The sequence below is a fragment of the Clytia hemisphaerica genome, unplaced genomic scaffold (genome assembly GCF_902728285.1).
Source record: "Clytia hemisphaerica strain Z4C2 unplaced genomic scaffold, Clytia hemisphaerica genome assembly, whole genome shotgun sequence".
Lineage (NCBI taxonomy): Eukaryota > Metazoa > Cnidaria > Hydrozoa > Leptothecata > Clytiidae > Clytia > Clytia hemisphaerica.
Window position 1 is genome coordinate 764,743 of NW_027103834.1, and position 23,740 is coordinate 788,482.

General features: G+C 35.8%; 1 protein-coding gene across 1 annotated transcript; it reads right to left on the reverse strand.

The window, feature by feature from the left end:
• Positions 1 to 1,073: 1,073 nt before the first annotated feature.
• On the reverse strand, positions 1,074 to 23,295 carry LOC136806957 (uncharacterized). The gene is made up of 13 exons (XM_067063535.1): positions 22,581 to 23,295; positions 18,020 to 18,178; positions 6,390 to 6,713; positions 6,135 to 6,211; positions 5,959 to 6,017; positions 5,639 to 5,796; positions 5,232 to 5,422; positions 4,861 to 5,076; positions 4,019 to 4,622; positions 3,428 to 3,638; positions 2,538 to 2,806; positions 2,273 to 2,339; positions 1,074 to 1,800 (listed from the first exon to the last, which is right to left on the reverse strand). Exons 1-13 carry the CDS (start codon positions 23,293 to 23,295, stop codon positions 1,308 to 1,310), a joined length of 3,543 nt encoding a protein of 1,180 aa, XP_066919636.1. The 3' UTR covers positions 1,074 to 1,307.
• Between the last annotated feature and the right edge of the window lie 445 nt (positions 23,296 to 23,740).

The following is a 23,740-nucleotide window of genomic DNA, read 5'->3' on the forward strand; positions in this document are numbered from 1 at the left end:
ATATTTGCTCAGACATTTTGAAATATTTATTTTGAGAATTTTAAATAAAATCTTTATATTTTTTGAATTTTGTCACTGTATGTTTTTTGTAAATAGCTTGCCTGAATATTTATGATTTTATCAAAAATGTAATTCTGCAACGTCTTGAAAAAAATAAGAAAATAAAATAAAAAGAAAACAGCTCATCAGATTTTCTATTTCTTATTTTTATGCACCCCTTTCTTGATCTCTACTCACTAAAATCTCAAAATTGAATTTGATATTATCGTTTTTTTGGAAATTTGCAGACTATTTCCCCGGGGGGGAGGGGCAGTCGGATTTTGGCGGACTGACGGTATGCGCGGGCTAAAAATTGGCGTTCAAAATCGCACCCTTACAGTGCAGTGGTTTTTCCCGAAAAATACACCCTTACAGTGCATTTTTCGCCAAGTTGAATACCCTTACAGTGCAGTCTAGCTGGGTGTGATTCTTCTATACATTATTTATTTATGTAATTTTGCATCTAAAAAGGATCCAATACGTACTTGATCCAATATTTGAAAAGAATTAGGTAAAGGGGATTGAATCCCTTAAAAAACTTTGACTGGACAATTTCATTTTTGTTAGAATTTAGAAATTTGTACCCTTACAGTGCAGGTGGCAAAAAACCCACCCTTACAGTGCATTTCGGATGCCTTGAAAAACACACCCTTAGTGCCCACACATACCCTTCAGTCATTTTGCTTGGCTGCCCCCCCCCCGGGCTATTTCCGCATCCTCCGGAACTCAGACACTTCTAGAAATTATAGCTTAAATTTTCCAATAGCTTTACTGAGATAGTGTGTAATTATTTTGCAATCGGTCAGTATTTTACCTAAAGCTTTTACTCTCTGAACAACCAGTAGAGAAACAGGAAGGAATTCGACATCAAGCTTTTAACATCAACAAAAAACATGGGTCAACATAATTTTGCGATTCTGTAATTTAGGACTTAAAATTGCGCGAAATAATTTGTGAGCAAGTCTACAGTATGATATAGGTATCGGTTGGAGGTATCCAATTTGAGAGATTCAATCTGTAATCTGTAATTGTGATATAAAATTTAAGATCATTTGATTTTTCGTTTTTTATAATATTCTACAATATTGCTATAAGTACATTTTCAAACTATTTACATGAATATTCTTAGTTGTCTCAGGAACCACCATACTGTTCCAATCGTAACCGTCATGAATACCAAAAAGGAAAATATTGATCTCCTCAGGCAATGTGATTCATCCCGGATCAATTTTTGTCCGTATTCGTGCCTTTCAACATCATAGTCTCTTTTAAACATTTGTATTTCCAAAGCTACATGAAGATAAATGTTTATATTGGGTTGTGTTGGTTTTGCAATCAGGGCTTGCTGGACAACAGCCATTTTTAATCGTTGCGTTATCCAAAGAATTCCCTGTTGAGCTTACCGTGCTATGGTTGAAAACTTTCAAAATGTATTTCTGAACCTCCTGGTTCTTTACCACGAAGAGTAGGAAAATAAAAAGTCCTTGAAAAGCATTGAACACACAAAACAACCATTGAAATATATCTCTCAAATCTCCAATTGCAAAAATACCAAATGTCCAGGCTAAACCCAAGATGATGGAGCAAATGAAAGCGCGCCATATTTCAAGCCATGTTGGTGTTTGTCGTTTGTTGTTATGGAGAATTTTGTCTGTTTTCATTCCACGAATGGCTAACACAAGTACGATCCAATTGAAAATCAGTATGAGCCCAACAGGGAGTAAGGTTCCGAAATAGAATGCACTTCCATGGACCAAGCATCTAAGGGAAAAACAATCAAGTAAAAATATCATCGCTTTCGATTCGTGATGTTGGAATAAAAAAACGTCATTATAAAGAATAATTTGAGGAACTGAACGCAATCTTACAAGGCGTCTAGCTGAAATGATAGCAGACAAAAGACATGAAACTTTCTCAAAAGTTACTAACAGCATTAGAACTATCATATGATTCTCGCTCGTTAGATCTACAGTGAGATGCATCCGTGGATCGAGAGGTAGAGTACGACTCCCTCAAGATGAAGTTTAATTTTTTTTTTTTCCTTTCTTATACATAATCCATAATTCTAGTAGAATTTTATTTAAATCCAAAAGATCCATGCCGGGACAGGCTCCGGTATATAGTATATTTTATATTTTTCAATACCGACTTGTATTTAATTTCTCTAGTATATTGCGTTCCGAAAATGCTTGAATCTTACAAGGCGAGAAAATTAAACATGAAGAGAACTTACATTTCTTTCGAACCAACTTCCTCCAATCGCAGGAAGACAGTCAAAAATACAAAAACCGCTGGTGTTCCTGTACAAAAATAAAAATACCTTCATTATTTTTTCTGTAGTTGAGAGGGGTTTAGATCTTTATTGAGTATTTCTGTTAAATACTCGTAAATCAAGATACACCGTTTGCCCTTATAGTCTAGAGATCTTTAATTAATTTCGTGGTTCCAAAATGTTTGCATTAATGCGGATAAAATTCATTATTTTTAGTGAATCTTACCCCACGCGAAGAATGACATTTTGACGAAAACGATATTTTCGTGAGGTGATTTCTTGAACAGGATGACGAAATTTCGATACAAATTAATCCCTTCACAAAACATCCAGAAAAAGGTAGCCAACGTCAAATATTGAATGGCTCCAGCGATGATTTTACATCCAAGCTTCCATTGAGTTTTATCCACAAGACCGATGAAAGCGGCCAGTAGAAGGAGGAGAGATAAAGAAAGACAAATCAATAGTCTAGGTGCCAAACGACGACGTAATTTTCTGAAAAAGAAAAAGGAACAATAGTTGTGGGTTACTTGGTAATTTTCTGTTTTGTTGTATTAGCGGGTCTGAATTTAGGTGTATTTCTTGGTGGGTTGAATTCTTGGCAAAATTATTTTTATGTCCTAAATGTATCTCTTTTTCCAAGCAAGCTCGACGCTACTACAAATAATGTTTTGTTCTTCATCCCAAAAAAACATAATATGGATAAAGGAACAAACGTCGAGCTTAACTGCAAGGCTATGATCGCTAGAATGGTTTTCAAAATCATACATGGATTATCAAACCTACACTAGTGGGTGCTATACTAGTCCGGTAGAATTAGGTTCATATTATTAGATTTATATTACATGTTTTTTTATAAGCAAGTGTTTGTCTCTATATCAGGCTCGCATTATGCTTAGCATTCTATTGTTCTCAAACAATAGAGCCATTGTTTAGGTACTCAAAACTGAGCCTGCATATGCTCAGAAACGTTATGCTTTTAAAAGAAAAAACATGTATAATGCTGAAATTTGTCTGGACACTCCTTGTGGGTCTAAGGTAAGGGCCTTTTTATCTAATTCTAGCAGGTTTACGAATAATTTGTACATGCACTCAACGAACTTCTCATGTTCTTACCTGATGGAGAGGTAGATGAACAAGGTGATCAACAAAGCACCGATCGAAATCCCTCCTCCAATGTATGTCAATAATTGTAATGCGAATGGATTGTTGAAATCTTGATTGACGTTGATAAGTAAGGCAAAGTTGGTTAAATGAGAACAATTCCATGAAATGATGTCTGGCTTGGTTTCGTTGATCGGCCAACAGCCTTCGCCAGACCAATCGCCTTTAAATAAAAAATAGAATATTCTTAATCTTGTTTAATTAGATTCATTAGGAATAGCGTGAGCTTTTAAGTATGGACCATTGAGGAAGGGGATAGAGAGAGGTATCTTGAACCTTTCTCAAGCAAAAAAGGGAAACCTTAAGATGGACTTTACTTTCAACCTGGCGTTTGTATGAAAACCACATGGGACACTCGTTTAGGATGGGAAATAAGAGGCTCAATTTCCTATCAAAGAGTTTCGGATCTAGCCCCTTCATGGCTTTGAAATCAATGGTATGGACGAATAGTTCTGAAAAGCTGGGTAATGTTTCGTGCGTAATTGAGACTATTGTAAAAGGGGTTACAAGACCACTTCCCTAGCAAAAAATGATGACATTCACCTTTCTCGAAATCCCAAAACATGATGACACCAGTACCAAGACTTTGAGAATCATTTCGAAAGGAGATAGTGACTGGTTCTTCTAATTCTGTCCTCCTCTCTTCCTCTCCTATAGATACTGATAACACATTGCTTCCGACCGCGTGTTCGATCACTTGTCCGCCCGATGTGATGTTATCAAGCTGATGTTGGTTCAGGAAAAAGACACCTTTTCGATACGTTACGCTGCGAAGAGCAATGGATTTGTTACTGGTGACAGCAGTTTCTGGTAAGACCACCATTCCGTTCATTGATTTATCAGTTACAAAATCAATTTCCTGGCCATAAATACCTAGAGTGGTCTCACGTTGAATGGGTTCTTTATAAGTGACCACTGATGTGCTAGAATGGTTGTGGCTGACCAAGGATATAGTCATGGCCAGATTGCTATCAGTAAAGGTAAACGAAGGATGTGATTTGTTCAAGCTTTTGGCGATTGAAATTGAGATTTTCTCCAACGATTTGACAATCTTGGTTGAAGTGTTCATTGAGAGTTGAGCTTTAGCCAAGATTTTCTCGTTGGCTTTCATGATGTCGTTAACTGCGAACAGAGTATCTGATGCAACCTGAAACGGTCAACATTGCGTATTATTTGATACGTAATAAACCTGACCTTTGGGAAACAATTCACACTCGATTTAAATCCTTGATATCTAATCCTATTTTTGTCAAGTTCTTTTTGACAAAGAAAGCAATTCTGCAGAATTTGATATTGATTAGTACTTAGATTAGTTTTTGTACCTTTTGAAGACTTAAATTTAGTGAAAAATATGATTACTGTCGATTGTAAAAAGAATTGTATACCTTTTCTTTGACGGTGACTTCTCTCTTCTGTCCACCTTTCCCTTTGAAGGCGACATTTTTGGCGATCTCTTCCACGATATCTGCAGTCAACGTCACGTCTTCTTCGTCTTTAATGGCATGTCCTTTCGACACCAAATCCTTCAGTTTGCTGGCTTTCTCTTCAACAGCAATACAACGATTTTCTTTTCGTTCTTCGCCCTTTTCGCATGTTGGAGCCTATAGAGTTTCAGAACAAAAGGTTAGTGTTGAGTGATCATCAAACACAATCATCATATGTTTTTCAATCAAAGAATGCTCAGCCTCAGACTTCGATCAATCCTTGTAAAGGCTTAGTTAGACATGTATATTATTTGGATAGACTTAACACTTACCCTTTTCAGTCCTTTGAGTGCATCTTTGGTCGGATTAGGTGGACATCTTGATAAATACAACCACGATGGGCCCTCTCCTGGATGTAAACGACATTTCTTTTCACTCGTTCTCCTGGAACCTGCTCTGCATTGTCGTTTGATTGTGTCATCAATTGCAACTGGTGTATTATCTTCCTTGTCAACACAACAATCTACGTAGAAAAGAAACACTCTTTGATGACTGGGATTCGGTCGTAGAAATGGTGTCAAATTTATGTACGTTGTAATCTATTTATCTACTGAATATCGAATCAAGCCAATACATGATCGGATTTAGCGATATAAGTCACTGCAATAACAGTTAAGTCAAATACTGAGTATGCAAATTCTACTGAAAAGGTGGCCTATTTTGTTCCTGGCAGACTTACCCATTGGTGTCAAGATCTCTACTCCTGCTTTCAATTCTCCTGTTTCCGAAAGGGTATGCATGGCGCCACAAACCTTTCGTTTCTCCTCAGGTGAAAACACATCACTGACCAGGATTTTGGATCGCCAAAATGTTTGGCCGTTGACATGTGTCATGATTCTGGAAATGATAATAGGTTAGGTATGGAGTCAAGTTCTATTGGATTTGCTGTAATTATTATATTCAATCCCTGGAATATAGTTTTTCGCTAGATATTATTAAAAGGAAAGGTTAAAGATATAATTATTGAGGCATTAACAAGGAATGAATGAATTAACTTACTTGGCATTTTGTACTGTCACTGGATATCCCAACTCTAAATCTTGGATCAACCCTTCAAACTAGATAAAAAGAAAAATGGTGGAGTTATGACGTCATACCATCCAGTTCCAGGTTTACTGAGCAGAAGAGTCGTCATAAAAGAAACACCAGTAAAGAAAGATAACCAAAATACTTACCCTCAATTTGATCTGGTCAGCTTCAGCTTGCTCGGCTTTTTCACTTGCTTTCACTCTGAATCTGCTTACAGATACATCTATGATAAAAGAAAATGAAGATTATAATATCAAGTTTAGTATTACCAATCGTCTGATTGGCTGCTGAGAGTTTGGTTTGATTTTGATAAAAGCAACGGAGTAAACATGGATTTAACTTCGAAACTAGGTTTTAAACTCTTCTTTATGAAAATCGATCCAGCTCTCCATCAAACGTACCTTGAAGTGAAACATAAACCGGTCGGCTATCAATATTGATCATGGAACCGTTTTTGTGTCTGATGCCGCATCTGTACCAGCCAACATGTTCTGGAGCAGATTTTGCGAACTCCAATGACGTCATCTGGTACAGGTTTGACGCATCCATCATTGTCATTGTTGTTCCTATAATGTTCCAACCATCTTGGATGTAGACAGGCTCGTAATTGCCACGTGTTATCGGTGGTCCATCTTTACGGAACCGACAGCCATTGATAACGAGGCGTTCACCTGTTTTGATGTTGGGTGTTTGGAGTTGAATATGGTTCACCAAGACATAAGGATCTGTCGAGAGAAAAAAACTTAAAATATGATACAAACGAATAGCAACCTCCTTCATCAAATGTGATATTACGATGCTTGATTTTCTTACAGAACTATCTCTGGTCATAAGCAAACTGTCTTGAAGCGAGGAAAACAAAAACCTTGAAGCTCGAAAAAACAAATTTGCAAGTCATTGTCTTTTTCACCGATGTGATACCAGGGTCAAAGAATGCAAGTTCAGTATAACGGTTATTATAATGGGTATGGTGAAATAGAATTAGTCAGATATTTCGATTGAGACAGATTGAGATGGACTTGGTTAATTGGTGAATGGTGTCCTTGAGTTAATGACTGATATAATTTTAGTTTAGCCTTTTGCTGTATCATGATGAAAAAGATGTAACAAACCAATTAATTTATTTGTAATTAATTAATGGTCATCAAATGAACGTAATTATAAATTTGTTTTTTCTATTTTTCAATCACAAAGACTTTCTACGAGAGATCACAACAGGAGATTTATGATTCTAGATAAGAAACCTTTTCCCCAAATATTACATCAGATATCTTTTGGTTGACTAAAAGTTTTTTATTCGGGTTCAAAAATTTTCCAATAGAATATGAATTCAATTTGTGTGACCTTTTTTTTATATAACTTTTGACCGCTTAAAGAATTGGTCTGTTTGACTTTGAGAACTGAGGAACCCTGATGAATTTTGACCACAAATGAACGTGCCAAACTGCAAAATTATTCTTGTGAATCACTTCAGGATGTTGACACTTCTTCAAATTTGCTAGTTCCAATTCAAATATGGACAAAAAAGCGAGTTTCATTCTAAATTTGTTGCGGAATGATTGTTAGAGGATAGAGAAAATGAGGAAGGATAGAAAAATACGTCAAACAACACTCTATACCACTGAAGTGGAGAAAATGACATCCCGTCATAACCACGTTATCTCGATGAAAAAAAGATCTTACGTTTGTCTCCCCTTTTACGTGGTGTTCCTGTTCTTGGTGTTACAGGAGGACCCCTTGATACGGTTAAGTTCCCAGAAATGGTTGTTTTTGTTGATTTCGTTACTTTTATAAGTGATGTGTTTGGTGATCTTGTAACTTTGATTACACCAGGTGTTACTCTAGTTGTCAGGGACGCTGTCGTTGCTACGATAGGACCACCCTCATCGCAAAGGCGGCCCATATAACCTTCTGAACATGTACAAAAAGCTCTATTTCCTGTGGCTTCACAAAAACCATTGACACATCCCAAACTTTCGCAAGCATCGCATGCAACATCCTTGTATTCCAGATCTCTTAGTTTGATTCCTTGAACCCATTTTGGTTTATCGCATGACCCAGTCACCAAATGTTTCAGTTCTTGTGGTATAACTGACAAACAATCACATCTGATGCGATTTCCACTTACATCAATGGGCACTTTATAATGCATTAAGACGTCCATAGGGAACGTCTTTAATCTGTTATTCCTCAGGATAATACCGTCTTTCAATGGAGACTGAGGATCCAGCATAGATAAGTCAAATTTATTGACTCTGTTGCTTGTGAGCTCTAATTGGTTTAGTTTCTTCATCCCTCTGAATGCATTTGTCCTGATATTAGTGACACGGTTACTGTCCAATCGCAACACGGTAACGTTGCTCAAGTTTTGAAAAGCGTCACTTTTAATGTTCACTACACGGTTGATTTGCATATTGATCACGGTGACAAAACTTGGAATATTTTTCGGTATATCTTTCCATCGCTGATTTGCGCAGTTCATTCGATTGCTACTGTCACAAAAACAGGGACATTTCTCTTGTGCGCATGCCCAGTGAAAATTCAAAACAACTACAAGTAATTTGAAAAACTGCATGTTTTGTAATCAAAGAAAGCACTTCAACGAAAAATTTCTGAGAAAGATATCAATCTCATGAGATCTGTCTCGATATAATTGTAACAAAAGTACAACACCACACATTCACAAAAGTTTCGGGTTAATTGAGAAGACGATTATTTTAATGAGAAAGAAGTTAATTATGACATAAATTGTTGATTGTTAAACACCAATGAACGCCACATATAGAGGAATATTTGAGGAAGCAACCACTAATCGTTCACAACAACAACAAAAAACAACAACACGATTCTTCATACATCATATAATAAGCATGCTCTCTTCTTCAAATTAATGTTCACCCAATACCACTCCTAGGAACAAGGAAGACATATTGGATTTAATTAAACCTTCTGATTTAAGATCATTACACGGAAGGATATGACCTCTTGAAAAGTTAAAATCGTCTGTAATTTCGTCATCATTTTTTATTCAAAACAGTTTTTTCCTCGAATGTAATGAGGATTAAAAATTGGACAGTTTTTAATTTTAAAGTGGCAATTAAAGTGGCTATTAGCTTTTACTTATTTTTAATTTTTCTTTCTTTAGATTTAAGTCACGTTCGCTATTGACCTCAACAGGCTGCTTGCGTTTTTACGACAGATCTTATCTATCTTGGAAAACACTTTTAGGTTTTATCTCTATTGCAATTTTGTTTTACTTTGCTCTAACAAAACGCAGAAAATGAATTTTTAATATTCTACTGGCAAAGCAAATGTTTTATCCAAAAGGTTTCTGTTTGAACATTTATTTTAACCATTTGATACCCAATCCTGAATTTTTTTAAGCTTTTCCTTTTTTGTCCTGTATGTTATTAGGATGTCGAAGCTTGGAGAATTTTGGAAAAAATTGTTCACCCCCTGTTGACGAGGTCAAAACTAAAACTATATTCTAAAAATTATACTGCATTTTAATCCTTGGAAAAGCAAAACACCTCCTTTAGTAGTGAACGAGTTTTCTCGGGAAAAGCTCATTACAATAATAGGGAGAAATCTGTGAAACTGTTTACCATTTGTTACTGGAGCTGCTATCAGAGTCGAGATGGTCAGATGAAGTGAAAAATTGCTTCAGTCTGTGAGCTTGTTAGACTATATTCTCTTTGCTATAAATTAACCGTTGTCTGTCCGTCCGTCCGTCCGTTCGTCTGTTACCAGCTTTTCTCAGGATTGGCTCATTACTTTTTGCTGATGTTTGGCACAAAGATGCAAAATGGCAATGCCCAAAATGTGACGGAGTCCGATTTTCGGAAAAAAAACTTTCTGGCCGAAAATGCCGGAAATATGCCGGAAAACCCGGTTTTTTGCCATTTTCTCGAGATTTCATCATTAGTTTTTGCTGATTTTTTACACAAAGACGCGTATTAGGAATGCTCAAAGCATGACTAAGTCTAAGTCCGATTATTGAGAAAAAAAATTTTCCGGCCGAAAATGCCGGAAATCGCCGTTTTTGAAGATTTTCATCAGACTTTTCCTTATATTTTGTTGTTTTCCACACAAAAACATTATTAATAACAATGCACACCATCAAGCATGGTTCAATTGTCAATATAATTGATTTTTGTAGCCGGAACTTTCTAAAAATCGCCGGAACAGCCGATTTTCGCCGGAAAAACGGTATTTCTTGAATTTCTCGAGCTGTACTTCATATTTTTTTATGAAATTTTACACACTGATGTAAAATGACAATACCTAAAAAGCCCGATTTTCGAAAAACTTTTTTTCCGGCTGAAAATGCCGGAAATATGCCGGAAAAACCATTTACATTTTCTCGAATTTTTATCTTTATCTAACATTCATCATCAGGTAGGTCCATTCCAGCATCTAGCTTGTTGATAATATAGGCATCACCGCTATTGGTGAAGAACTTTGTATTGATACAGTTGGTATTATTGCTGGTTCAACCATTTGTGGTTGAACTAAAAAAACTGCATTTTTAAATTCACATCCATCGCCAGGGAAGCCATCGTAAAACATTTACAAATGGGTCGACTTTGATTTGTAAAGACACATGAGCCATTTCCACAGTTCTTATGTGCACATGCTTGACAATAATCAAATGTCTCTGGTGTTTGTGCTTCCATTAGGACCCCGATATAGACATCCACCACGCACAAGATGTTTAAGAGGGCTGGACATAAAATTTAGTTGTTCATAACATTGATAGGGATTTGCTGTCTTTTTAACAAGTTCAAAGGAAATGTCGTCAGATGATTTTTCTCCAGTTTGATTCCTCTCTTCAAAGGTGATTGAGGATCCATTATAGATTCGTCTAACTTCTTGATGTTGTTATTGGTCAAAACTAACTCGTTTAGCTTCGGCAAACCATAAAAAGCTTTTGGTTGAATTTCTGTAATACTCTTTTGACCCAAACGGATCAAAGCCACCTCTGGCAATTCATCAAAAGCATTTTCAGGACTCATCTGTATTGAGTTGATTTGAAGGTTTATGGTAGTAAAAGTCGTGCGAATCCGAGAGCGTCCTTGGAATGCGGTCGGAAAAACAAGGCCATTTTTCAGCATCTTTTGCATTAAATAAACTGAGTGACAACTGGAGATCCTATGAATTAGCCTGTGCTTGTTCGCCCGTTCGTCTGTTGCCAACTTTTCTCGGGATTGAATCATAGGAATCTTTTGATTTTTGGTACAAAGGTGCAAAATGGCGATTACCAAAATGTGACGGAGCCCGATTTTCGGAAAGAAAGTTTCTAGTAAGTTTCTGTCAAAAAATGGCTAAAAATTGGGTTTTTTGGACTCTTTTTGCATGAAAGGTAATAGTTGGATCAAGCAGATTTTCATTAAAAAAAATTTTTGGCTGAAGAAAAATCTTTATCTATTAGAATCACTAATTTATAAGCATAGATCAATGTTCTTAACCAAATTATTATTTTTGTTATTATTTTTCTCAACGTAAAGCAATCGTGAGAAGCAGCAATGGAAACTTGATATTTGATGATTTTGTTACATAAAGTATAAATAATGTTTCTTTCGACATTTCTTGCTTACGAGGAAATTTACGACCGGAAGATGTATCATTTTTGCCTTTGTCTTCAAATTAACGATCAAAATTTTGATAATTTTAAAACTTTCTTGTTTTGAGAGAGAAACGAAAATCCTCTTTTGCATAGTCATTTTATTTTTTTTAGTCATTTTGAAAAGAAGGAAGTATAACTGTGAGATGAAAATCGCTAGTGAAAACCCTTTTTTTCATTACAATCTTTTTCGTTTTTTCATTTGAAATATTCAACTCACCATTATCTATTCAACCAAAAGAAAATATCCGAAACATTCTACGTGCAAAGTTTCACTCGTCGCAGATTCAGTCTTACAAATATTATGCTTGCATTTTATTCGTTTTGCTGCACTTTGTCTAGAAATCAGAATATTCGTCATAAAACGAAAATAATTTTGTTACTAGGCGGACGACATTGACCACATGTTCGACAGAAAGTCATTGAGAAGTGGAAATTTAATTTTTGTGAGTGGGCTGCCTTAATCGTAATGTTGTTCAAAAATCTGCTGATTGAAGAGGAATTCAAAGTGAATAGAGAAGGAAACATTTCCCATTTTCGATCCTACTAAACTGATCCAGGAAAGCATTGTTGTCGACTCTCGCTTATTCGAACTTCTATTATTCGAATCTTTCTATAATTCGAACTTATTTGCAGTTTCCGTCAGGAGGGAGAAACCTTCTTAAAGTATACTCTCTATAATTCGAATCTCTCTTTTATTCGAACAAATCTGTTCGAGTTCGAATTAGCAAGAGTCAACTGTATACCGATTCAAACCTGGAAAAACTTATTGTTCTCGTAAGCTGTATAATAAAGCCCATTCCTAGATGCTTATTCTCCAAATAGTTGACGCTTTACTTTGTTGGTGAAAATTGTGATATAACGGTAAAGTTGACAACAATATATTCAAGGCAAGAAGAATATTTACCCTTGGTATCCAAAAGGTGTGCTTGTTTTGATGAGCTGCTCGTTTCTATATTCAAACTGTTTGAAGGGGGTTGGAGTTGCTTAATAGCTCTTGTTGATGTTATGATGGTTGGCTCAGAAATTGCTTTGGTTGAATGTTGTTCAATTGCACTAGACGACGATGGTTTTATATTGGACATAGCTGTGGTTGTCAGTAATATCGACGACCCCATTAATGACGGTGTAGGTATGACGTCATCTGCTGATATAGGTCTCAGCTCTGGTAGCTCATCGATTTCACACGATTCCCCAAAATATCCATCAAAACATTGACATAAAGCATTCCCATTCGTATCAAGGTAGCACGAACCATGGACACACTTATGGTGCTCGCATTTCTGGCAATTAGCACTTGTGTAGGTCATTGAAGTTATCGTTTTTCTACCACTGGTGGCGTGACATTCACCGTAAACAAACTCCTTCAGATCTGATGGTATCACTGTAAAACAATCACATTGTATCTTATTGTTAATGACACTGATAGACATTCGGTGTCTCTTTAAAAGGTTCAAAGGAAATTTTGTCAACTGGTTCGTATCAAGTTTGATACCTCTTTTTAAAGGAGATCTCGGGTCGACCATCCTCTCATCGAATTCACCTATCTGGTTATTGTTTAAAACAAGTTCATCAAGCTTCGGCATTCCAAAGAACGCTTTCGGTTCAATGGTGTGTATCTTGTTGCTGTCCATTCTGAGTAGAACCATTTCATTCAAACCATCGAAAGTACGTTCTTTGATATGTCGTGCTTTGTTGATTTGGAAATTTATAACAGTCACAAAATCAGGGATGTTTGTTGGTATAGTGTCCAAATTCTGGTTTGCGCAGTTCATTCGGTCACTGTCATCGCAATAACAAGGACATTCAGGTCTGGAAGCACTAGCCTGGATTAACATCATCAATATAATTTGTAAATGCAACAATAAAGCTACCATCTTGACTCCTCTCTCGTCAATATTTCATAATTTCCTGTTAGGCAATACTGAAATTCTTATACTACAACTACTATTTGATATCATTTGTCGTCCTTCTAACAAATTATAAAATCGCTTTGAAATTCTCAGTTTCATTCATATCAAACAGAGCAGTAAGTAGTAGAAAGTAACTTCTCAAAAAATTGCACATCAAGCAGTATCGAGATTCTTCTCAAGAACAAAAGTATGACAAACTGAACCCGAAAACAAAACCATTTGTGGATAAAATAAATAAAAAAGATTAATTGACTTTTTCTTAATTAGCATAGCGCAGTAGAATAGCTAAACCACATTTTAATTGCTTCACATTAAGTAATAAGAACTAGAATCGAATTATCTACCACTTTCACTTTCCGGTAAAGGTTTTAATTGTTGCCAATAAAATTTCAATGAAGTGTCTAGATAGACAGGTATAATATGGGGACGATATATTTCCTACAAGGAAGCCAATGACATTTTCGTGTGTAATTATCAGAATGATAAAGAACTTCAAGTCAACTTGAGACGCAAGTTAAGTACAAATTCTAGAGAAGACCCAATTTCATTGTTTTAGATTCAAACTTGAAGATGAAGATAACATAAACGAGATAGAGGAAACAAAAAAAGATGCAAGGTTGCCATATATTTTTCAATATTCATGCTTGAAGCGTGGTGTTTTAAATTCAGAGCACCGCGATGGCTTGGAGAGAACTACCAGAGAGATGCGAAGGATGAAACATTAACAGACCAATACTTACTTGTAACGACCACTAGCATCTGTGTTCGTTGTGGTAGAAACATGGTGCTTGATTGTTGTGGATGATGAGAGAATTTTATCGATGTTTTTCCCGCATAGCTAAGATTGCTGCTCATGCTTTGGACGGCGACACTCATGAAATCCATTCTTTCTGATGCAGTAGGAGTAAGGGTGATGAAGAAACTGGCTGTGGTTTTAGATGTTTGATAGATAGATTCGATACTAGCTGCTTCTGATATGTAGTTCATAACGATTGAGCTCGTATTACTTAAGTAATACCTTGTTTTGAGGACTTCTAGGGTGCTAGGTAAATAAGTTTCTGTATTTTGAACTGTATTAAAAGTATATCCACTATTCGTGTCCATCTCGGTGTATTCTGTAACCCGAGATGTTGTGATGTTTGAAATGGGTTGGTTACATTTCGTACCGGTAAAATCCGGCAAACAATCACATCTTATGGTAAATTGCGAATTAACAATTAAAGCACTTTTTGTTGTGATGATGTAACACCCCTTTTCACAGTACTGTTGCTGAAAGGATTTGCAAAAGGCGCTTGGCATCGGGCCAGTGCAATTTTGAACTGCATTTGTTTCATCTTTGAAGTTTTTGATGTAGATGCAGTTAGAGCAGATGCATTCTGGGTCTTCTCCCACTGCATGACGTAATGTTCCAATCAAGAATAACAGATATCCAATAATGAGAACGAATTTCTGATTGAAAGCCATCAGACTTTTCTCCTTCACTTTTCGCCTGGTTCGTCTGAGTGGTTTTGAAAATTAATTCCAAATTTGGATTTTTGATGGAATAATTTTATGAAGTGTTATATTTATACAAGGATATGAAAAAAAATTGAATAATTAAATTGATATATGAATTTGCATTGGCATATTTAGATTTCAAATTTCATTTTGCAATCTCTTGTGAAAAGAATCTATATGATGAACTTTTTGTAAGGTCCCAATATTTCAATTATTAATTTTCACCCATCATGTAAAGAAAATATTACACCTATTTTCAGACTATTACGCCAGTCAGGCTTGAACGATATCACGCGGGATAAGTGAGCGTAGGAGTTAGGTTAGCGTAGGAAGAAAATTTGTCAGCAAGAGGGGCTAATCTCCTATCTCAGCAAACACCCGCCGCCGCCCTTTAATTCTCGCTCTTTGACGCGATAAATTAACAGACTAGTTTTCTAGTCTTGCCTTGCCAGTAAAATGTTTTCTACAGTAAAACCTCTAATTAACGGACACTCTAAAAGGCGGACACCTCTGATTAGCGGACAATTTCATTTTCCCCGGCCGTTTCCTAGTCAAATCCTCATAAAAAAATTTCTAAAAGGCGGACACTCAATTATCCAAAATTGAAAAAAAAATTTTAGATATTTTTATTTCAAGCACTTACTAGTCTTATTATTCAAATTATTTCTACAAATTTCCAGTTTTCCCTTGACCCATTCAACGAATTTAGGTGGGCCAAAGAAATCATAAATCACTGGTACTTCAAGCCCGTACCTCGATTTAACCTCTTGCCAGTTACTCGAGCTCTTCTATGGTCTAGTGTCTGCAGATAAGTACTTCAGACCCCAATTTTGTATTTTCGACACCCTGGGATGGCCTAATTTCAAAATTGGAGCTCCGAGATCAAAAGTTTCTAAAAGGCGGATACTTCTAATTAGCGGACACTAACCCCTTTCCCCGATGGTGTCCGCTAATTAGAGGTTCCACTGTATTTTTGGACCTAACCCGGCGTGGTGGAGGTCCTATAAATTCACCTCTGTCCGTCCGTCCGTTCGTTACCAGCTTTTCTCGAGATTGAATCATAGGAATCATTTGATTTTTGGTACAAAGGTGCAAAATGGTGGTGGCCAAAATGTGACGGAGCCCGATTTTCGAAAAAAAAATTGGGCCAAAAAACGGCTAAAAAACGGGTTTTTTTGGACTTTGTGAAAAATTGGATCATTAATTTTTTCTGATTTTTTGCATGAAAGTAGGGTACCATCATAGGTAAAAGATGGCTCAGGGAGATTTTTGCAAAAAAAATTTGTTGGCTTAAAAAACGCATGTTTATCTATAAGAATCACTATTAATAAGCATACATTAATGTTCTTAGTCAAATTACTCAATTTCTTTATGAGATAGATGTTTTTTTTGCTCACGAGGGCTTACTTTTGAAGTATATGTGTGTTTAGACATGCAATTTTGGTTGTTTGGTGTGTTTTTATAGAAAAACTGGCCAAATTTGATATTTTTTTATAAGCACATTATCAATTACTAAGGTATTAGCTTTTCTCGAGATTGGCTCTTTCATTCTTTATGATTTTTTGCACAAAGATGCATAACTATAAACCCTCGAATGTGACGGAGCCCGATTTTCGAAAAAAATGTTTTTGGGTAAATTTGGGCCAAAAAACGGCTAAAAAAAGGGTTTTTTGGACTTTGTGAAATATTGGATCGTTGTTTTTTTCTGATTTTTTGCATGAAAGTAGGTAAAAGATGGGTCAAGCAGATCTTTGTAAAAAAACTTTTCAGCTCAAAAAAACGCATCTTTATCTATATAAGAATCACTATTAATAAGCATACATCAATGTTCTTAGCCAAATTACTCAATTTTTTGATGAGATAGATGTCTTTTTATGCTCACGAAGTCTTGAATATGAAAGAGTATTTCAAGAGCATGAAATTTTGGTTTTTAAACGTTTTTTTTATAAGAAACAAACGACTAATTTTAATAGATCGTCACTATTTGTGTTCTGAATGATTGTTTAACGGTCAAGCTCACGTAGATATCAATTATATATGTGTTAAATGCATAACCAGGTAGGTCCATAAAAGTATCACTTTAATTAAACATTATTAAAAGTTTAAGTAGCAGTGGAATCAAATGGATCTGAGGGTTAATTTGCTGGTTAACAAAATTTGGCCTAAACAGTTTTAAATAAAAACTTGTCGTCATTACATTGCGTTTTGTTTTCGTTTAAAGAACGTGCTCCATAACTCAATATTAATCGAGTACAGCTTACATAACATCATAAAAATTAAGTGTCAATTTGCAGACCATGATTTGATTATAATTAGACAACCATCTTTTGGAGGCTACATGGTTTCGCTTGCTGATGGCTAAATCGCTATCAATAAATGAATGGGGTCCAAAGGTCTTTATTATGGTTTCCAAACGTGCTTGATCGATATTTCAACGCATAAGGGAAGAGTCCCTTTCTGGGGGACCTTTCTATTCTAAAAACTTTCAAAGTTTAATTCCACAAATCATTGGATATTGACCACTTACATTTGCGAGTACTTCCTAGGCTCCACGCATCCCTTTTGATATATTTTGATACATATGTTTTGATATCAAGTACTCTTAGGTTCCAAATAAACTGGGGGTTTGGAAAATTTTCGAGATTTTAATAAACGAGGGGACCTAATTGCCGTGGGGGTTGAATTGTACTTCTGAAAACCAAAAAATAGGTAAATATAGGCTAAAATCAGGCTATTTAGAGCAAAATAAGGGGCCTTCTCTTTGACAGCTGAAAAAATTCTTAAAAATTAATAAACGGGGGGGGGGTTCTTATAAGGTCCGGGGGTAGGGAAATTTTCGAAAAATTAACAAGCGGGGGTGGGGCGTTTATTTGGAACCTAAGAGTACTTCCTTTCTATTTCTATCATTCGCTTTCTTTTCACGCCCTCAATATCTCTCTTGTAATCAAAGTCTACACATGATCCTGAACTGAAGAGATAACGAAATGAATGATCTTACTTATAGGCGTTTTGTCTACATTGGTGGGCGTTACTGTTGCCACCGCAATGGTGTTTTCCATCAAATGATGAGTTGTTGATGCCACCGCTGTGAACATTTTCTTTGATGGAACCAACGGATGAATAGTGGTTGCGGTGGTTGCGGTGGTTGCGATGTTATCTGTAAAAGGAGAATGAGAAAGTCAAAATTGGTCTCCAGTGAACCTTTTTTATTTTAAGCTTGATGATGTTTTTAATAGATAAAAAAGGAACAAGTAGTATAAACATTGTATAAACTTGTCACTCACTCACTCACTCACTCACTCACTCACTTGTCTCACACAACTTGCCAACAAAATGTTATGAGATTTGATTACCGGGATTCATGGGGATAACGGGAGAGTCACAATGAACTCCAGTGTAACATGAAAGACATTCACAATTGATCATTATATGTATCCGATTATCTTCAGTAAAGTCCATTTCAACTGTCGCACAACCATTCACGCAAAACTTGTTATCAAGCCGCTGACACTCAGACGCGACAAAACTCCCGTCACAACGTTCAAGTGACGTCCATTTTGTATTGTTTGTATACGGACAGTTGCAGACGCATTTTGTTGTAAAACTTTGAGCAAAAATCGATTCCAAAATCAGAAATAGACCAAACATATATAATGCTACCATCTTTTTGATTTTTCTATATGATTTTTTTCTATTCAGAGTTTTTAAACGTGCGAAGCTTAAAATTTCGTATTCGTAGACTGAAAATATACTGACAGAATTTTCTTTTTATTGAAATAGCTGGTTGGTCTTTGCAATAAAACTAGGAAGGGTTAGTTTACTCGGACGTCTTATTAAGAAACTGATATGATTATTTGCATAAAATCTTTTCACTTTACCTTTGATAAATTGAAGTTTGCGCCCGTCCCTTTCCGCCCACTTCCAAATACTCTTACAATACAACTTTTTATAAGAACAAGTGACCTAAGCCTCGGCTTTTCTTGTTCTTAAAACATCTCCGTTTTTAAGATGTTTCCTAAGTGCTTACTTCAAAGCTTTAAGAGCTACTCATTTTCTGAAATTAGAAGACTGGCTTTTTTAACTATTATGGGCAAATTTTAGCCTCCAGCTCTTATAAAATTCTTTAAATTTTTTAAAGTTTTTAATTTTGTTCTTTTCTGTTAACTTCAATATATCTCTCGATTAATCCTCGAATCTTTATTGGATAGTATTCTCTAAACTACAGCTGGAAGCATTCTTTGAATCAAATCACGGGATGTAATTTACAAAGGACTTTCTCCCCCGGGGGAGGGGACACTGGAGGTAAACGACCTACTGTATTCCTACCTTTTTCCTTGCTTCCTAAGGTGCACTGTAAGGGTCCAAATGAGCAATGATGAGAAAAAGTGCACTCTAGTGTTGTAAAATTTGGAACATCTGACCATATTTTGCTCTTAAAATGGTCTACAAATTTCAAATTCGGCTAGATTTCCTCTGCACTGCAAGGGTCCGATTTCAAAGGCCTAATTATGGGCCACACGTATGATCGTTTTTTAACCGAGTGCCCTCGAGCTTTCTCCTTGAGGTGAGAATGTTTTAGCTCGAATTACAGAAATATTCAAATATTGATTGTTCGAAGAAAAATTAGTTGACCATAGAATGACAATATTCAAAGACAAGCATAAAAAAGATTTGAACTACTCACTGCTCGTGTGCAGCTTAGTCCCACAGAATCTGCCAGTATAGCCAGTTTTACACGTGCAGAAAAATTTTGCAAATTTTGACTTTGAAGAGCGAACCAAGCAGCCATTTCCGTTGCACTTATCCTGTCTGCATCTTCTCGATGAACATTGTCGCATTGATGGTGTTGGTTTTGCGATTTCCGCGTGTGAACATGGACATGCGCACAGCGATGCGCTCACGGAACAAATAATATTCAGTATCAACAGCAAAATTTTAATTTTCCTCGCCGACATTTTAGAAAGCTAAAGTATTTAACCTTTTTTCGAATACAAACAAAATTTTCCCTCTAAAAAGCGAGGATTTTTCATGCATGTTATTTCAGCCTCTCTTTGAAATTAAATATTTTGATATAAGAAAGTGTGATATCAATAAAGGAATGAAATTATAATGAAAAAATATTAATTTGGTTTACTTGAAACATCTATGCAAAATTTTAGTCATTCATACGTTACTCTCGGGTGCCTAATAAACGTACATGTACGTTTATTTTTTCGTGTCAAATTTCCTGCCTGTACGCACCTTATTAGGACCTGTACGTTTATTTATTTTGAAGAATTTTCCCGCCTGTACGTTTATTCCCTCCTGTACGTTTATTTATTTTCACCCAATATCACCCGAAAAAATTGTTTTTTTTTGTTCGAGTACTAGTAAGACGTGTAGAAAGGCCGTTAATTACATTCGAACGTGGGAGATTTTGAGTGTTACACGAGTAAATTTGAATGTTTTGCTTATTTAAGTACTTGTCATTGATCTATAAGAAATACACCTATACTGAAGTCAGTTGTTTCAACCTGAATGTTCTACTTTTAAAAATTGTTAGATTTTTCCATGTACGTTTATTTTAGCATGTACGTTTATTTATTGTAGCTCTGATTTCTCGCCTGTACGTTTATTTCAGCCTGTACGTTTATTAATTCCAATCTTATTCCCTCCCCTGTACGTTTATTTTGGTCTGGACGTTTATTAGGCACCCGAGAGTACTCGATGAGAATATTCTGAGAATTGATTTTATTCTGAAAAAAAAATGAATTGACTAAAATGTTGCCGATGCTTCGACACTTATCGTGTATAAGGAGTATTTGTCTCATCTTTTTCATTCCTCTGTACGGGTCGCCGGGCTATACTGTGCGGGTATGAAAACTACTTAACAAATTTCCCTTTTCTGCACTCCACTTGCCTCGGCTTTCTCTCGATGAATTCAGTCACGATTGAAAAATAACCGAAATATCCATAGCCCTAAATCTTGACCAGGAGGTTTTCGAATTTTAACCTACAATCATTTATTTAGGCGACTGGCCAATTTAATTGGTGTTTTACGGGCCACAAGGTACCCAAAAAAGAAGGTCAGTCGGTTGGCGAAAAAAATAAAAATAAAAGAAGAATTTCACCGATAAAATCTTCTAAAAAGGCAGCAAAAACTACTACATCTTGACAAAAATGCAAAATAGAAAGTAGAAAGACACACAAAGGTCGAATTCATGAATAAAACCTTGGAAAACAACCAAACTTGGGGAGTCTGTGAAGCTTTGAAAATAAAAATGTACTACCAAAACAAATTTTATTTTAATTTCGATTTTTTGAATTTTACTTTAGGGTCGGTCGGGCCTGTAAAACAACTAATCGAATTGGTCTCGCCTTACGGACAATATGTTTTTTTAAGGTCACGAAAAAAAGTCTGTTGTCTGTTTTCAATTTTCTTAAGGATTGCAAATGTACGCTATGAAAAATATCCTTCACCTCCCATTTAAACGAGAAACTGTAACATATGACCGTCATATATCGCGATCACACCCTACCATTGTAATTGTAATTGTAAGTTTGTAACCTTCAAAATGGATTTTTTGTTCAGTATTCTGTTCTATAAAAAACTTCGCTGTCTCGGGTAAGTTATGGCATCTCTATTAAAATTACCATAATTTTTAGATCGCATTAGCGGACAGAAAACGACGAAACAAATGACTGAACACGAAGGGTACTATGATGTAGTTTCTAACCTGATGTGTAACCTAATTGTTTTTTCGCTGATTTTCGCGAAAAACCGAAAAAACTGATTATTACGTCATAATCGATGACGTCATCAAAACTAAAAATTGAATTTTTCAAGAATGGTTTATCTAATTGTCTTCAAACTTTCACCAAAGATGTATCTTACTAAAGTCGATCATTTGAAAAAAAATATTTTCCGAAACTTTGATGATGTCAGCAGAAATTAGTAAAATACGAAAAATCCTATTTTCTGCTTACGTAATCAGAATGTCGAAAAAAATTTACTTTCAAATGATCGACTTTAGTAAGATACATCTTTGGTGAAAGTTGGATATACGATCCTTGAGAAATTCAATTTTTAGTTTTGATGACGTCATTGATTATGACGTAATAATCAGTTTTTTGCGGTTTTTCGCGAAAATCAGCGAATCAATAATAAGGTTACACATCAGGCTAGAAACTACATCATAGTACCCTTCATGTTCAGTCATTTGTTTAATCATTTTCTGTCGACTAATGCGATCTAAAAATTATGGTAACTTTCAGTTTTTGAGACATGCCATAACTTACCTGAGGTGGATTGCAATTTTTGAGTAAAGAACAAGTCGAGGTAAAGTTTTTATGAAAGAGTATACTACTGCACATTCGAAGTTATAAAAGCACACTGTGGTCAGCTAAAGATCAATAATAGGCTTTTAGAAGTACCGCGGGTAATAATTATATTAATTTATACTCTTTACCGGGGCACTGAAAATTGGAGTTGGTCATGTTTCCCGTACTCCACAGTAAATTTCCCAGCGTCACTACTTAAACAAGAAAAATTTATGTTAAGCAGATTATATTCTTTTTACCTGATATTGTACTTTGTGGAGCAGATAGAGGATGATTTGAATATGATTCAGAGATAGTTTGTATTGCAACACGTGTTGAGGTTGGCTTTGGAGATGATCGAACTCTAGAGGTGGTTGCGAGTTGTGGAGATAACAACGTAAAGGTGTCTGCGAGTTGGGGAGTAAATGATGCATAGGTGGTTGCGAGTTTTGGAGATAACAACGTAAAGGTGGCTGCGAGTTGTGGAGATAACAACGCAGAGGTGGCTGCGAGTTGGGGAGTAAATGATGCAGAGGTGGTTGCGAGTTGTGGAGATAACAACGTAAAGGTGGCTGCGAGTTGTGGAGATAACAACGTAGAGGTGGTTGCGAGTTGTGGAGTAAATGATGCAGACGTTGTTGCTAGTTTTGGAGATAATAAGTTAGAGCTGGTTGTGAATTGTTGAAAAAATGATGAAAATTTGTCCATTGGTTTATAAGCACCACATTGTTTTCCGATGGATCCACGCAAACAAATACATTTCGAGGCGTATTTCTCATCCGTGTCAAGCTTATATACTAAACAGCCATTATCTTTGCACTGAAAAATATTTTTACAATAACTGTTTGGACAATGTTTCATTCCACTTGTCAAACCATAAGGGCATGGACATGTACATGGTGACACAATTCTCCCCTCGACCAATGACAAAGATGCATTCACTATCAACAAGATTTTTTGTATGACTCTGAGCATTTTTGATTTTCTGAAAAAAGCTAGGTAAAAATGATGGATAACGTTCATTTCGTTAAAGTAATTTTGCCGTGGGACCCATGCCATGAGTTATTTATTCAAGTAATGTTGAATCAGGCTCCTTTTTAATTAAATTTTGTAAACAATTAATTGGCTCCCTAGAATAACAGTAAAAGTTAGCTGTCGAAAGAATGGCATAGTTTTGAGTTTACTTGAAGATTTTCTGCAACAATAAAATTGTTCATCAACTTTATTGAATCGCTTTAACATCGAACGTTTAAAAAATTGGCTTGATTGGTAGACATGATAGGTAACTTGGAAATAGCGTCTCTGAAAAGTAAAAGAAAAAAGGGTCCTCAGAAAAGATGAAAACTTTTTCAGGTTTGATGTCAAAACCATGCCAATCAAATTAGATTAACTTTCTTACACTTAATCTTTAGGTCATAGC

Excerpts from the sequence above, each read along its gene's own strand:
- LOC136806957 (XM_067063535.1), bottom strand. The coding sequence starts at position 23,295 with ATGCTCAGAGTCATACAAAAAATCTTGTTGATAGTGAATGCATCTTTG. Across the intron at positions 5,077-5,231 it reads CACTCAAAGGACTGAAAAGG|GCTCCAACATGCGAAAAGGG; the intron begins GTAAGTGTTAAG and ends GAAACTCTATAG. Across the intron at positions 3,639-4,018 it reads GTTTTGGGATTTCGAGAAAG|GCGATTGGTCTGGCGAAGGC; the intron begins GTGAATGTCATC and ends TTTTATTTAAAG.